Below are 12,899 nucleotides of genomic sequence, written 5' to 3' on the forward strand. Positions count from 1 at the left end.
AAAGATCACTGTTCCTAAAAGATATGCTTTGTCTGTCTCATTCTAAAAGATTCCAAAGTTCCTTGGACTTGTATTATGAGTTGACTTTCATGGCAGCTCCACTATGGTAGGTGGAGTTTGTGTGGAATGGTTTTCTGAGATTTCAAAAGGTTAGATTTTAAATGTATATATATTTGTAATCGGATGAGAAAATGAAGCTATTTACAGTACAGCAATAGAGCATGAAGTCATGTTATCTTGCAGTGTACCTGGGCTCACTGGTGTTCTATAAACTAGATTGACATGGCCTGTGATAAAAATCAACTAATGATACTTTCTCTATTCACCAAAAAGTAAAAGAATAGTATTTTCTAATATGTAAGGTATTTTTTCGTAATTTTGTCCTAATTGTTAATATTTGCTATTACTTGAAGAAGCAAAAAAAAGTTAACTGAAAAACCAGAAATACATAAGTTTATACTCAACTTGTCAGGTTTTTGCTTTTTTACCTTTGTTCCTCTTATTCAAAGTTTGTTTTAGAGGACGCATGCTTTTGTTTGTGAATATACTGCATATATAAAATAGCTATATTTTCTGCTAATAAAATGCTTCCTTGTTCATATGATAACATTAAACATGTCTGTTTGACAAGGTTGTTTCCCTGTCTCCAACTCTGCAGCTGATGGGTACTTACACTGGTTCACATGTCCTTGTGATTTGAGTTTCTTTACTGAGCTGTTGTAGATATCACAAAGATGTTCCTTTAATTGTTTTTAATCTAGAATATCTTGTCCTTTTAAAATATTTTATTTCTGGTTCATATTTACATGTTGTATTACACGTGATGTAAACGGAATGCAGAATGGACTGGAAAACATGAAGTGGTTTTTTCGGGAGGTCTGACTTCAAAACAAATGTTGCTATATGTGGTTATAAATGAAAAAAATTCTTTCATGAGTCATATTTGAATTCTTTTGTGTCATAGTTGTGTCTCAACTTAAAATTCTGTATATTATAAATTAGTAATAATCTGTGCATTGTTTTATTGCTTCACCTTTAAATTGTCCATAGTGTTTAATAGAAATAGAACATACATATACACATACGCATTTTTTTGGTGGTTCTGATAATGTGGTCTCACTGAAAATTATTAAAAATAGTTGCAGTTGATCTCTTTCAAATTAATCTTTTGTGGGCTTTACATAGTCTTTTATAAATTACGTAGTAAAAAATAGTTAATTGTGACTCATTTATTCATTGAAATTAATAATTATCTGTGATTCACTGAAGCTTAAATGGGGAAATAAAATATACCAGTTTCTATAGTTATATTTCAAAAAAAGAGAAGAAACCTTTGAGTTTCTGTGGGTTATGGCAAAAATACCCACGGTGTGATAGACCTTCCATTAAATTTGCCAAATATTTGAAGCCTGCTTTGTATAAAACATCCACTCAATGTTGAAGAAATTTTGAAAGAAGACTGATTTGCCTTTGAGGAGTGTGTAGTATATCAAAGTGAGATCAAATGATATTGTAAATTGTTAAAATAGAAGCTCAATTAGGATATAAGTCCTAAGAGATTAGAGTTGGGGTATTCTGAACTGTTACTTGGTTGTGGCCACCATAAACTGTGTGAGGTGTCCCATTCCCTGGACTATGCTCATAAACTCTACTCCAACCCACTCAGACTCCCATCTCTTACATCTTATAACCTGCACTAATGTAAAAAGGAGATATAAAATTTTTTGAATGGTAGGATAAATAGGAAGCTGATACAGGATGTTGTTGCTCTATCAGAGTTCCTTTTCCAAACAATTCAGTGGCTTGGTACTACCATCACTGAAGGTGGCCATGCTTGAGTAAAAAAGGATTTATTTAAAAGTTTTACGGATGTCTCCTATAGAATCAGTTTATATAGTATATGTTTTCTTTCTAAGCAGTTTTTTTTCTCTTATTGTAACTTGAAAATTAAACATTTCAGACATTTTAAATCATCAAAATTTATTTTCAACATAGGTAAACATATGTCCAAAATACACACATGCACATGTGCATTTATAGAGAGACATTATTTGTAAGAACATGATATTAAACACCAGTTTAGCCAGTTATCTGAAAAGTAGTGTCTGTCTCATACTATTATGGGGATTAAATTAGTTAATGCATGTACTCAGAACAGTGCCTGGCACATAAGGAAGCATCAGGATGCAGAATAATGTGAATAATGTAATACCATTTGTTAAAGCAGGGTTTGGACATATCTAGAAACTGAGTGAGTAAAGAATATTTTTGGGAGAATAAACAACTGGAAATAGTTTATTTGGGAAAGAGGAGAGAGCCTGGGGTAGAGGGGAACATATATTTTGTCACCTTTGAACTGTTTTTTTAAACCATATATTAATTTTTTAAACAATGCCATGTTCCAAGTAATTGAAGAGAATCTACTTTAGGATGAGAATCTGTATTCTTTTCAGATGGCCCTGCTGAAGCACCAGTGACCAATGGGAACACAACCACAGTGCCATCCCTGAATGATGATCTAGACATCTTTGGACCAATGATATCTAATCCCTTACCTGCAACAGTCATACCCCCAGCTCAGGTATGTAGTAAGAAAATGGTTTTACATGGTCACTGCTTATTTCCTTTATGAAAAGTATCGAAATTTCAATTTTGAAAGAATTGTCTCTGAGCAGTCTCTTACTTGAAAACTTTGTTCTTTAGGCCAGAGATTGGCAAATTAAGCCTGCAGCTCATTTTTGCAAATAAAGTTTTTATTGAAACACAGCATTCCATTTGTTTACATATTATCTGTGGCTGCTTTCACACTACAGAAGCAAGTTGAGTTGCAACAGACACTGACCCACAAGGCTAAATATTCACTGTTTAAAGTTTGCTGACTCTTGGCTTTTAGGCAAACAGTGGTGTTTAGAGTGAACCAGTGGGAAGACTCAGACTATTTCAACCTTGCCTGAAATTAACAAGGTCACTTCAGAGGTTTTAAAGCCATGGGTGTTTAAATATTGATCGCAAGCCAGTAGTTCTTTTTTTATGTTCTGTTGAGCCATTCCCAAGGTAGTGTTTAGTTCTGGCTACAAAAAAAAAAAAAAAAAAAAAACACAAACAAACAAACAAACAAAAAAAACACACACACAAGAATAAGAAATTCCAGCAAATTCAGTAAAATAGTATATTCTTTTTTATGAAGATAAGTTGTTTTAAGTTAGTCTTAAAACCTTTTTTTTTAATTGAAGTATAATGGGCACACAGTGTTTTTACTTGTTAAAATGATTTCAAAAAAAAATTTAGAACAGGGCTCCTGGATGGCTCAGTTGGTTAAGCATCTGCCTTCGGCTCAGGTCATGATCCACGGATCTTGGGATTGAGCTCCACATTGGGCTCCCTGCTCCACAGGCAGGGAGCCTGCTTCTTTTCCCCCTCTGCTAGCCATATCCCCTCCTTATGTTCATAGGCACACGCGCTCTCTCTCTCTGTCAAATAAATCTTAAAAAAAAAATTATTTAGGACAACAGTAACAATCAGGATTTTTTTTTTTTTTTTTTGCATATGATGGTAAAGAAATTTTGAATTGTATTCTTAGCATTATATGGAATTTTTTGCCTTCACTTTTTTAAAATTTTAAATTATTTAATACTTTAAATATTTTTTCAGCTTTACTGAGGTATAATTGACAAAATGGTAAATATTTAAAGTGTATATTTGATTCCTACCATCAAATTAACACATCCATCACCTCACATATTCACTTTCTTTTTTTTTTTTTTTTTTATGAGAACACTTTAGTTCTTTCCTCACAAATTTCAGTTATACAACACGGTATAATCAACTATCCTCAGGGTCTAAGGACCTTATTAATTTTATTTTTTTTTTCCTTATTAATTTTATAACTGAATTTGTACCAGTCTCTCTGTATTTCCTCTACCCTCGAACCCTGTTAACCACCATTTTGCTTCCTATTAATTCAGCTTTTTTTTTCCATGTACAAGTGACTTCATGAACTATTTGTGTTTAAGGTTAATATATTTTTATATAGTTTTATATTGAACTATTAGGATAGAGGTTACTCTTAAGTGTACAGCTTTAAGATTTTATCTTAAACTTATACTTTATAAATGAATAGTTGTATCACTATAGCATAATTTTTGAGGTGAAATATTGTCCTTTTCTCTAGAAAAACTGAGCCAAATGAATAGTGTTTGGGTAGAAAGTTTTAATAAGAACCTATGTCTTAACTAAGAAGATTAATTGCTTATACTTTTATTACACATATTTTTTGCTATTATGGATAGTCATTGTATAATTACCAATAGAATTGAGCAAATAAATTTGTTAGGAATTAGTTTAAATTATCTTTATGAAAATTGCCTACAGCATTAATGTTTTATTTTCAGAAAAGACAGCTTTATTTTATGGCTTTGCTCCTTCTCCCCTCCCCCAACACCTACAAAGAGGGACTGTTACTACTATTTGTTTCAATTAACATTAAGCACCTTGTGAATTTATACAGGCATGGGTATGCATGTGATAATAAAAACTGTCTAATGCTAAAGTTGTGGCTTCAGAAAGGCATTTAGATTATTTGATGATTTGAGCATGAAAAGCAGTTTCTTTTGGTCTAGCATTCTTGTGAGGCTGTTTTATCTGTTAGACTTCTTTCGATTCCACTGGATTATGAGAGTGCTTTGTAACTACTTGGAGACTTAGACCCCACATCTGAGGCTTCAGTGTACTACTTCATGTGTTCTGTTCAGTATCAAAGCAAGTAGAACAATGCAGACTTCATTTAACTCTTAAGTAGCACATGACAAGCAATATGGGATATAGCTTCTGCCTTTACGAGAGGTTGGTCTGACCTTCATGCTTTGTGCATTCTGCATCAATAACTAAGAGTAACAGGACTTATTGTAAAATCACATGTAATTCTTTCTTTAGAGCATTGTTTTTGGACCAAAACTGTGCCAGTTGTATTGAGCCCTATAAAATATGTGGGGAACAGAATTCTCTTTCATTTGAACTACATGTAAAAATTACAACCCAGACATCTTTTTTAAAACAATGTCTTTTAAAATGGGGGGAGGAGAAAGGCAGGTTAAAGTACACATACACTCCAGCTATGTAACTTAATAATTTTGATGGGTTTCTATTAAGTAAAATTGATTGGACAGAAATAGGAATTACTCTGAACACTATAATTCTTTCAGTGCTGATTTTATTCATAATTGAAGTTCAGTTAAAAGATTTCTCACTCAGGGGCACCTGGGTGGTTCAGCTTGTTAAGTGTCTGACTTGGGCTCAGGTCATGATCTCAGGGTCATGGGATCCAGCCCCATGACAGGCTCCCCACTGAGCAGGAAGTCTAGTTGTTCCTCTCTCTCTCTCCCCCTCCTCGTGCTTGTGTTCTGTTTCTCTCTCAAATAAATAAATGTTAAAAAAAAAAAAAATCCCCACTCTCGTGAAGATGAGATTTACCCTTATGTCTGTGGTCTTCCAAAGGCAGTTGGGGTATATTTAGCTAACCAGAATGTGCATGTGTATTGGGGGTTCAGAGGGAAGCATTCCAGAGTCCTCAAAAGTGACTTGTAGAAACCATCCCTTTCCTTCTGTCTATAATATACATAGACCAACAGTATCTAGACCTGCACAAGCACTGTGCCCTGTCCTTGGATCAGCCCTAGGATCCCAACTGCTACAGAACCTTTGGTCAGTGATTCTGCAGCCTCCCAAAGTGTAAATTGACAGGCAAAAGTTGCTCTTTTATTCTGGAGTTGTACTGCTATCAAATGGAGCACCAAAAAAAAAAAAAAAAGAGAGAGAGAGAGAAAGACATAGGAGGGCTTACTCATCATGCTGTTTGGTTTGGCTGCTTTTAGACTATGACCATGTTGAAGTAGATGTTCCATTTCATCTGCGCTCCTCAAAAGAAAGATATACATGTGTAGAGCATGTGAATATTAGGCTGCTCTAGGATGAGACCGTGGTTTTATTTTCCAAGGTTTCACTTGCCCACAGTTCGGAAGCAGATCATCTTCCTTCTGATGTATCGCCGGGTGACTAGTAGTAGCTTAACACTCGTCACAGTGTCTCACTTGTCATTCATCTCACTTCATCTCATCATGTAGGCATTTAATCATCTCACATCATCACAAGAAGGGTGAGTACAGTGTATTTTGAGAGAGACTACATTCACATAACTTTTAATATATTGTAATTGTTCTTTTTGTAGTTAATCTCTGTGTTTAATTCATAAACTATCAGAGGTATGATGTATAGGATGTATAGGAAAAAAACATATATAGATTTTGATACTATCTGTGGTTTCAGGCATCCACGGGCCCTTCGACTGTATCTTGGAAGGGGTGGGAATAGGGGAACTACTGTAATACAGCCATTTGGATTTTCTTGTAGTTACATCTCTTTCACAGGGAATAGACCTTAGGATTTTGAGCAGGTTCTTAGATTGAACAGAAACATGATGAAAAGATTAGTGAGATGGTTGCTTCATTACCTGACAACATTAACAATAAATACTGTGTGCTTAACCCTGCTACAGAGTACTTATTGTGGTCATCAAGCAACTGTGTAAGATAGTGTAAGATAGGAAATCTTACTATTCCAAAGTTTAGAGAAGAGAGACAATGGAGATTAAGTGACAGTCTCCAAGGGTACATTGTTTTCTTCAGTAAGCAGTGGAACCAGAGTTTAGTTCTAATAGGCTGGCTCCAGAGCTCTTACTCTTATAGCTTCTGTGAGCTTCTGCTGCATCATTGGTAGTTCGGACAATACTTTAATCAAGCATATTGTTATATTTGGTATTCAGTTATGTCTGATATCTTACACATTTCAGATCTTTTGCAAAATTAAGTGGCCTTTCTATCTCAGAATTCTTGCTTAATTTGTCATAGTAGATTCGACATTGATTTGCTTAAATTTGTGAATACAGTGCTTGGATGGTAGTTTATATTGCTAGTTTTTTTGTTGTTGTTGTTTTGTTTTTTGTTTTTTTTAGCCAGACTATTCGATTTTTTAAATTAAGGCAAATCATGTGCATGATCTTTAACTTGTAACTACTACTCTCACCTTATTCTATAGTTTGAGAAGATCTTTAACTTGTAACTATTACTCTCACCTTATTCTATAGTTTAAGACTCTTACCCAATTTCTACTGTTCTTAGAATTCTTTGAAACCCTTCATATCTAAAACAATTTCATGTAAACTGTGATTGACTAATGACTACAGAGATTATACAGTCATAGCTAATAACCTCACTTTAATCCATGTGCACATATAAAGTGAAAATTTTTGTTTTGTATTAAAATAGTATCTACATGTTTATTTGTATTTGTGTTCATTTGCCCCTTGTCCAAAAGTGGAATGAAGATATGGTTGAGAGTACAGGTGGTTGAAGTTTTACTGTGGTTCATTTCTGGATAGATTAGAAAGATTCTAAAGCTGTCATTAAAACTGATATAGATTAGGTTTATACAAATAGCTTGAGGCAGCTTTTGAAAAGACCTTTTCCTTTTTTCAAAGTAGACAAAAATCAGCCTTTGCAGGACCCTCTTGGAACCTGCTGTCATTGTAGCAACGTTCTTTATTCCAAGAGAAAGCAGTTCCTTGTAGTAGTAGTTGCCAAAGGGGATGCCCCAGCATCTCTCAGGAATGGTGGTCCTTACAAAGCCATCACATCCTGTTGTCGAACCCGCTATGGTCAGGATGTGATGAGCAAAAACTCAGCATCAGTTTAGCAAATAAACACATTTATTATGAAAGAACTTCAATCTGCCTCTCTTACATTAACAAGTTCAAAACAGGAAACAGTATACCTTCATCCAGGATGTTGTTTTTGTGTGGGCTTGTGAATGATCCTCTGTAATGTCATCATATCGCCTTCTACAATTGCTTAAATTCTAATTTCATTTAGATTTTAAGCAACAGATGAACTATTCTGGTATGCAGAATCTGACCTCTTGTTTTGATATTTGTCTCAGGGGACACCCTCTATACCTGCAGCTGCCACTCTGTCTACAGTAATATCTGGGGATCTGGATCTGTTCACTGAGCAAGCTACAAAGTCAGAAGAGGTGGCAAAGAAACAACTCTCCAAAGACTCCATCTTATCTTTGTATGGTACAGGAACCATTCAGCAGCAGAGTACTCCTGGTAATTCATTTTGAGATCTGCTGTCAGTGAATTGTAATGACATTACTAAAAGTATACCCTTTGTGTTATATCACTTCTTCCTATTTTTCTACATAATGAGTGCTGTTGTTACAATTTATGCAACTACAAAATTGAAATGAAGCATTAGAATTAAGAAGCATATACAGGAGTCACAAAACTTTATTCACTTAGGATTAACAAGCTCTTCACATATCACTTAATATTGTTTCACAGGCTTATAGGACATGGATTTTTTTAAAGAATTATTTTGATTTGCATGAAGTTTACAACTTTGTGTACAGTATGGTATATTCTCTGTAAGTAAACAATCAGTCTGAATTATCACATGACTTACTAAACTTTGAGGTTTTATAATGAAATACTGCACAGTAAGATTGTTTACATGATCTATTGAACCCATTTCCTCTAAAATAGTGAGCTGAAACTATAGGGCATCCCAGCTGCTTCTATTAAAGGCAGACATCATCATCTCACGTGTTTGGTAGTGGAAGACCAGTAGTGCATGTCAGCACAAACAGCACATAATCCTGCTGCGTAGTTTGGATATTTTATATAATTATTGCATAAAATTTATTTATTCTAATTAAATTTGCTCAGGTTTGTAACTGCATTCCGGAAGTAACCAGCTCTGAGGGTATTGGTATGTGAATTGGTCTGAGCAGTAGGAGCAGACTGGAAATAAAATTTTTACTGTAGGTAGTTCAGAAAGATGGTGATCCTTTTTCTGTGATTATGGAGGTGAGTGCAGCTATATACAATAGTCCTGTTCTCCTCATTTTCTTTTCATGGTTCTTAAAATACAGGTGTGTTTATGGGACCCACAAATATACCATTTACCTCACAAGCACCGACTGCATTTCAAGGTTTTCCATCAATGGGCGTGCCTGTGCCTGCACCTGCACCTGCAGCTCCTGGTCTTCTAGGAAATGTGATGGGACAAAGTGCAAGCATGATGGTGGGCATGCCCATGCCCAATGGGTTTATGGGAAATGCACAAACTGGTGTGATGCCACTTCCTCCAAATGTGGTTGGCCCCCAAGGAGGAATGGTGGGACAGATGGGTGCACCCCAGAGTAAGTTTGGCCTGCCGCAAGCTCAACAGCCCCAGTGGAACCTCTCACAGGTAAGGGGTCATTAACTTTCCAACTTATCCAAAATCAAAGAAAGTGGATTTATTTTCTAAATGGTTTTATTTAAGTCTAACAAACTGGCAGAAAAATTTGAGTAGGGATAATGTATAAGGTGAGAACTGTGTATAGGTATTATGAAGTTTCATCAGATAGACAAATGAGCTGTCACTGACCATATATTGAGATTATTCTGTAAAGAAATAAGCATTTTTTCATTCAGATTATAACACTGGTAAATATCTTGTAATAGCTAGAAATTATCCTGGGCATCTTGAAAAACTTGCCACTTGGTGAAATTAGCACCAGGCTTTTAACCCATTTCTCTGGTGGGGTATTTATATAGTCCACTTAGACCAGCCTACCTTCACTAATAATTTTGGGGGAGTCTATGTGGTAACTTGACAAATTAGAAACATATCCAGCCTCCTATTCTCAGAGCACTATTTTATGAGGGATCTAGGCTATTCTCCATGGCTTTATAAGAACTATTTTTGTTTAAAATCCTTTATAAAGTTGGATTTCCTTTATACTTAGGGACAAGTCCATATTTGTCTCAGACATCCCCTCATAGTTTAAGCCAACATTTTAGTATAACTTCTTTCAAATCAATTTCTATTTTAGTGCTCCATTCTGACCTTAGATTTAGGTTCATGCTCCAACAACTCCTTCCCTTTACAGTTCTTATTTGATCTTCCTCTAGCATTTGGAGGATTCTTGGTTTCTGTTCTGGTCAGCTGTTTTACCTTGAAAGCATTGAAAGAATAGTCTATAGTAATTATTAACATTACCAAAATCACTGTCTACCCATGAATGCTTTTACTTTCACTATAATCTCCACACCCAACATGGAGTTCAAACTCATAACCCTGAAATCGAGTCACATGCTCTACTGACTGAGCCAACCAGGCTCCTCTATCGTCATTATTTATTTAAAGGAATTATTTTTGGCACCTGGGTGGCTCAGTTGGTTAAGCATCCAACTCTTGATCTTACGGTGCAAATTAAAAAAATAAAAAAGAAAGGAATTATCTGTAGGACATTGCTCTCGATACTAGGGAACCTCAAGTACCAAATGTCAGAAACCACTTTTGTGTAGCCAAAATGCTGAAGCACACTCAGATAAGGTTAAGGGGCTAGACACATCCATAAGGAGTTAACGTTGGCCCTTATTTCCAGGCATTTTCCAGCACCTGCTCACTGCAAGGTGGTTATAACATCCATTAGTAGGTAAGAAGAGCAGGACACTAATGCCTCATCAGCAATGCTGTAAACATCAGTGTCTGCAAAATAACAAATGAACTTTATTAAGAATACATTCCAACCCTGAGCATTGATTTTGAATACGCTCTGTACTTCGTGATAAATCTTGCCATATGATTCTGAGAAGTACCACAGGGAAAGGGTTAGGATGCTCCTATACATACATGATTCCAGTTTGGAATAAAAATACATGTAATGTTATACCATGAAAATTAATTTTAGATGTGTAGTGGTTAACTGAGCAAAAGAAAAGGTATGCTTTAAGACCTTTTTAAAAATATTAATAGGTATATAGAACCATTTAAGATTTTAATAAAGACAGAAGAATAGCTTTCTAAAATTTCCTCAGTCCTTACAGTTAAAGCACAACATCCTAGTAGAATTGAAGAATAGTGGACTCAGATTCAAAGATTGTTTTGGAACTTTCTTTCAGTTGTGTTTAATCTTTGGGGGACAAGAAATGGAGTCTTGAAAATGAATAGAATATAATTGAGATCACTTTATGGACAATGCTAACAAAAAAAAAGTGGAAGGAAATGAACAAAAAGTGAAATGAAGTAGCTACTTGCTTTCTCTAGGGAAATAATTGTTTGGTAGTCTACTTTTTACCCCCCGTGATTTGACTAATTTTCACATGTTGAAAAGTACTTAAAATTGCTATTAAATGTCATTATCTGACTAAATTAATATCAAATAAAGGCAGCTTCTAATACAATAGGGTAACTTAAAAATGTCTAACTGTGGCTAACAAAACAAGAATTAAAAGTGAAGTAAGCCTCTTAAATAAGCTTTTTATGTTTCACAGATGAATCAGCAAATGGCTGGCATGAGTATCAGTAGTACGAACCCAACAGTGGGTTTTGGCCAGCCCCCCAACACAACAGCAGGATGGTCTGGAAGCTCATCGGGTCAGACTCTCAGCACACAACTGTGGAAATGAAAACTGCAGTGCAAGTTTCATCCAGAACTACCACCTGACATTCCTTGCTAAAACGCATCTAGTTCCCCTGTTTCTTCATGTACATATATTTTTTCTTTTTCCCCATTTGTTCATATTAAGAATTACCTGATTGACCGTGTTGGTCTGTACTGATTAAATTTGGTGTGAAAAGCAGGTTGAGAAACCATTTTATGTCAAGGGCAGCTTTGCTCATTTCCCATTATTTCATAAACCACATTATTTGAGAAGCTGCTCAGTCAACTTGCATAATCAGTTTTAGTCTCAATAAAATTATAGCTCTAATGTCTGCATATAAGGGAAGTAGTTATCATGTTAGTAATACCTCTAACAGTATAAACCCCACCCCCAAATTAGCCAGTAATCCTGTAGGAAGGTACTGTATGATCAAATGTTTAATCATATAAATAGAATGTAATGTATCACTGAGCACTGTTTTCTAGTGTATCAAAGTTCTTTTATTTCATCATTCACTTCACTGTGCTGTTGTTATGATGTGCTTAACAGGGAACGTGGTTAGTGAAAGGAAGATAAACCTGGATGTTACTACAAAACTTAGTTTAACGAATGTTTAAAAAACCTCAAATTCTGCCTCTCATAATTTGGATCTCTTCTTATGTACATAGTGCTGATAACATGAAGACCTTTCTCTGCACTATAATGCAAACAGGGTAACTAAACAAAGCCACTTTCAATCCTTGAAGGTATATCCAGGTTTATGACAGTAATTGTGTTTACATTTTATGGTGCCTAGTATTGACAAAATGTTATATCCCTATATTAAACAGATGAATCCATAGACCTTTTTATTTTTGTGGGTTTTATTTCCTACAATGTATACTGCCACCAACCTTACAAATATTACTTAACATTGCAAAGTGAGGAACTGGGAACATTTAGTTGACAAAATACCTGTCATTTGTTTCTAAAACCTGCTCCGTTCTACCAATTATAAGGCCAAATGGGAAAAAAAAAAGTACGTAAGATACTCACAACAGTATCCTGCAGTGTCACTAGTTGTACTGTACAAAGAACTTCCAGTTTAGTTGTAGGAAAAACATGCAGAACAAACAAAGACAAAAACATAGACTTTATACCAATCCCATCAGCTGTATGAACTGACAGGCTCTGTTTAAACAGATGTCCATCAGCTGACAATAAAGGCTGTCCTACTGAAGTGAACAATACCTGAATGTTCTGCAGCCTAACCTCCGAACTCCTCTTCCACATCCACTAGCCAGGCAGACTGCACCAGCTGCTGCTTCAGTTCAGTTTATACCTCAATTTTCACTGTGTCCAGGCGGTACTTTGGCTCGTTGGCTAGATTAACCTTCTCTGTCCGCGTGTGCCACACGAGAACCTAAAGAGG

At 35.4% G+C, this 12,899-nt stretch overlaps 2 protein-coding genes across 10 annotated transcripts in view; one reads left to right on the plus strand and one right to left on the minus strand.

Annotated features, from left to right (window-relative positions):
- SMAP1 (small ArfGAP 1) overlaps positions 1-12,331 on the plus strand; it is a 177,919-nt gene extending 165,588 nt beyond the window's left edge. For all 9 annotated transcript variants that reach the window (XM_035697425.2, XM_049092243.1, XM_035697426.2 and 6 more), the window contains 4 exons: positions 2,454-2,581; positions 7,990-8,161; positions 8,986-9,305; positions 11,378-12,331. In XM_035697425.2, the coding sequence (XP_035553318.1) occupies positions 2,454-2,581; positions 7,990-8,161; positions 8,986-9,305; positions 11,378-11,512 (755 nt within the window). In that variant the 3' untranslated portion in view covers positions 11,513-12,331. The remainder of the gene's footprint in view (positions 1-2,453; positions 2,582-7,989; positions 8,162-8,985; positions 9,306-11,377) is intronic.
- Positions 12,332-12,333: 2 nt separating this feature from the next.
- Positions 12,334-12,899, minus strand: part of B3GAT2 (beta-1,3-glucuronyltransferase 2) — an 80,292-nt gene continuing 79,726 nt past the window's right edge. The window contains exon 4 of the mRNA XM_025444904.3: positions 12,334-12,890. Coding sequence (XP_025300689.1) covers positions 12,804-12,890 — 87 coding nt within the window. The 3' untranslated portion in view covers positions 12,334-12,803. The remainder of the gene's footprint in view (positions 12,891-12,899) is intronic.

This window comes from Canis lupus, chromosome 12 (genome assembly GCF_003254725.2).
Source record: "Canis lupus dingo isolate Sandy chromosome 12, ASM325472v2, whole genome shotgun sequence".
Classification (NCBI taxonomy): domain Eukaryota; kingdom Metazoa; phylum Chordata; class Mammalia; order Carnivora; family Canidae; genus Canis; species Canis lupus.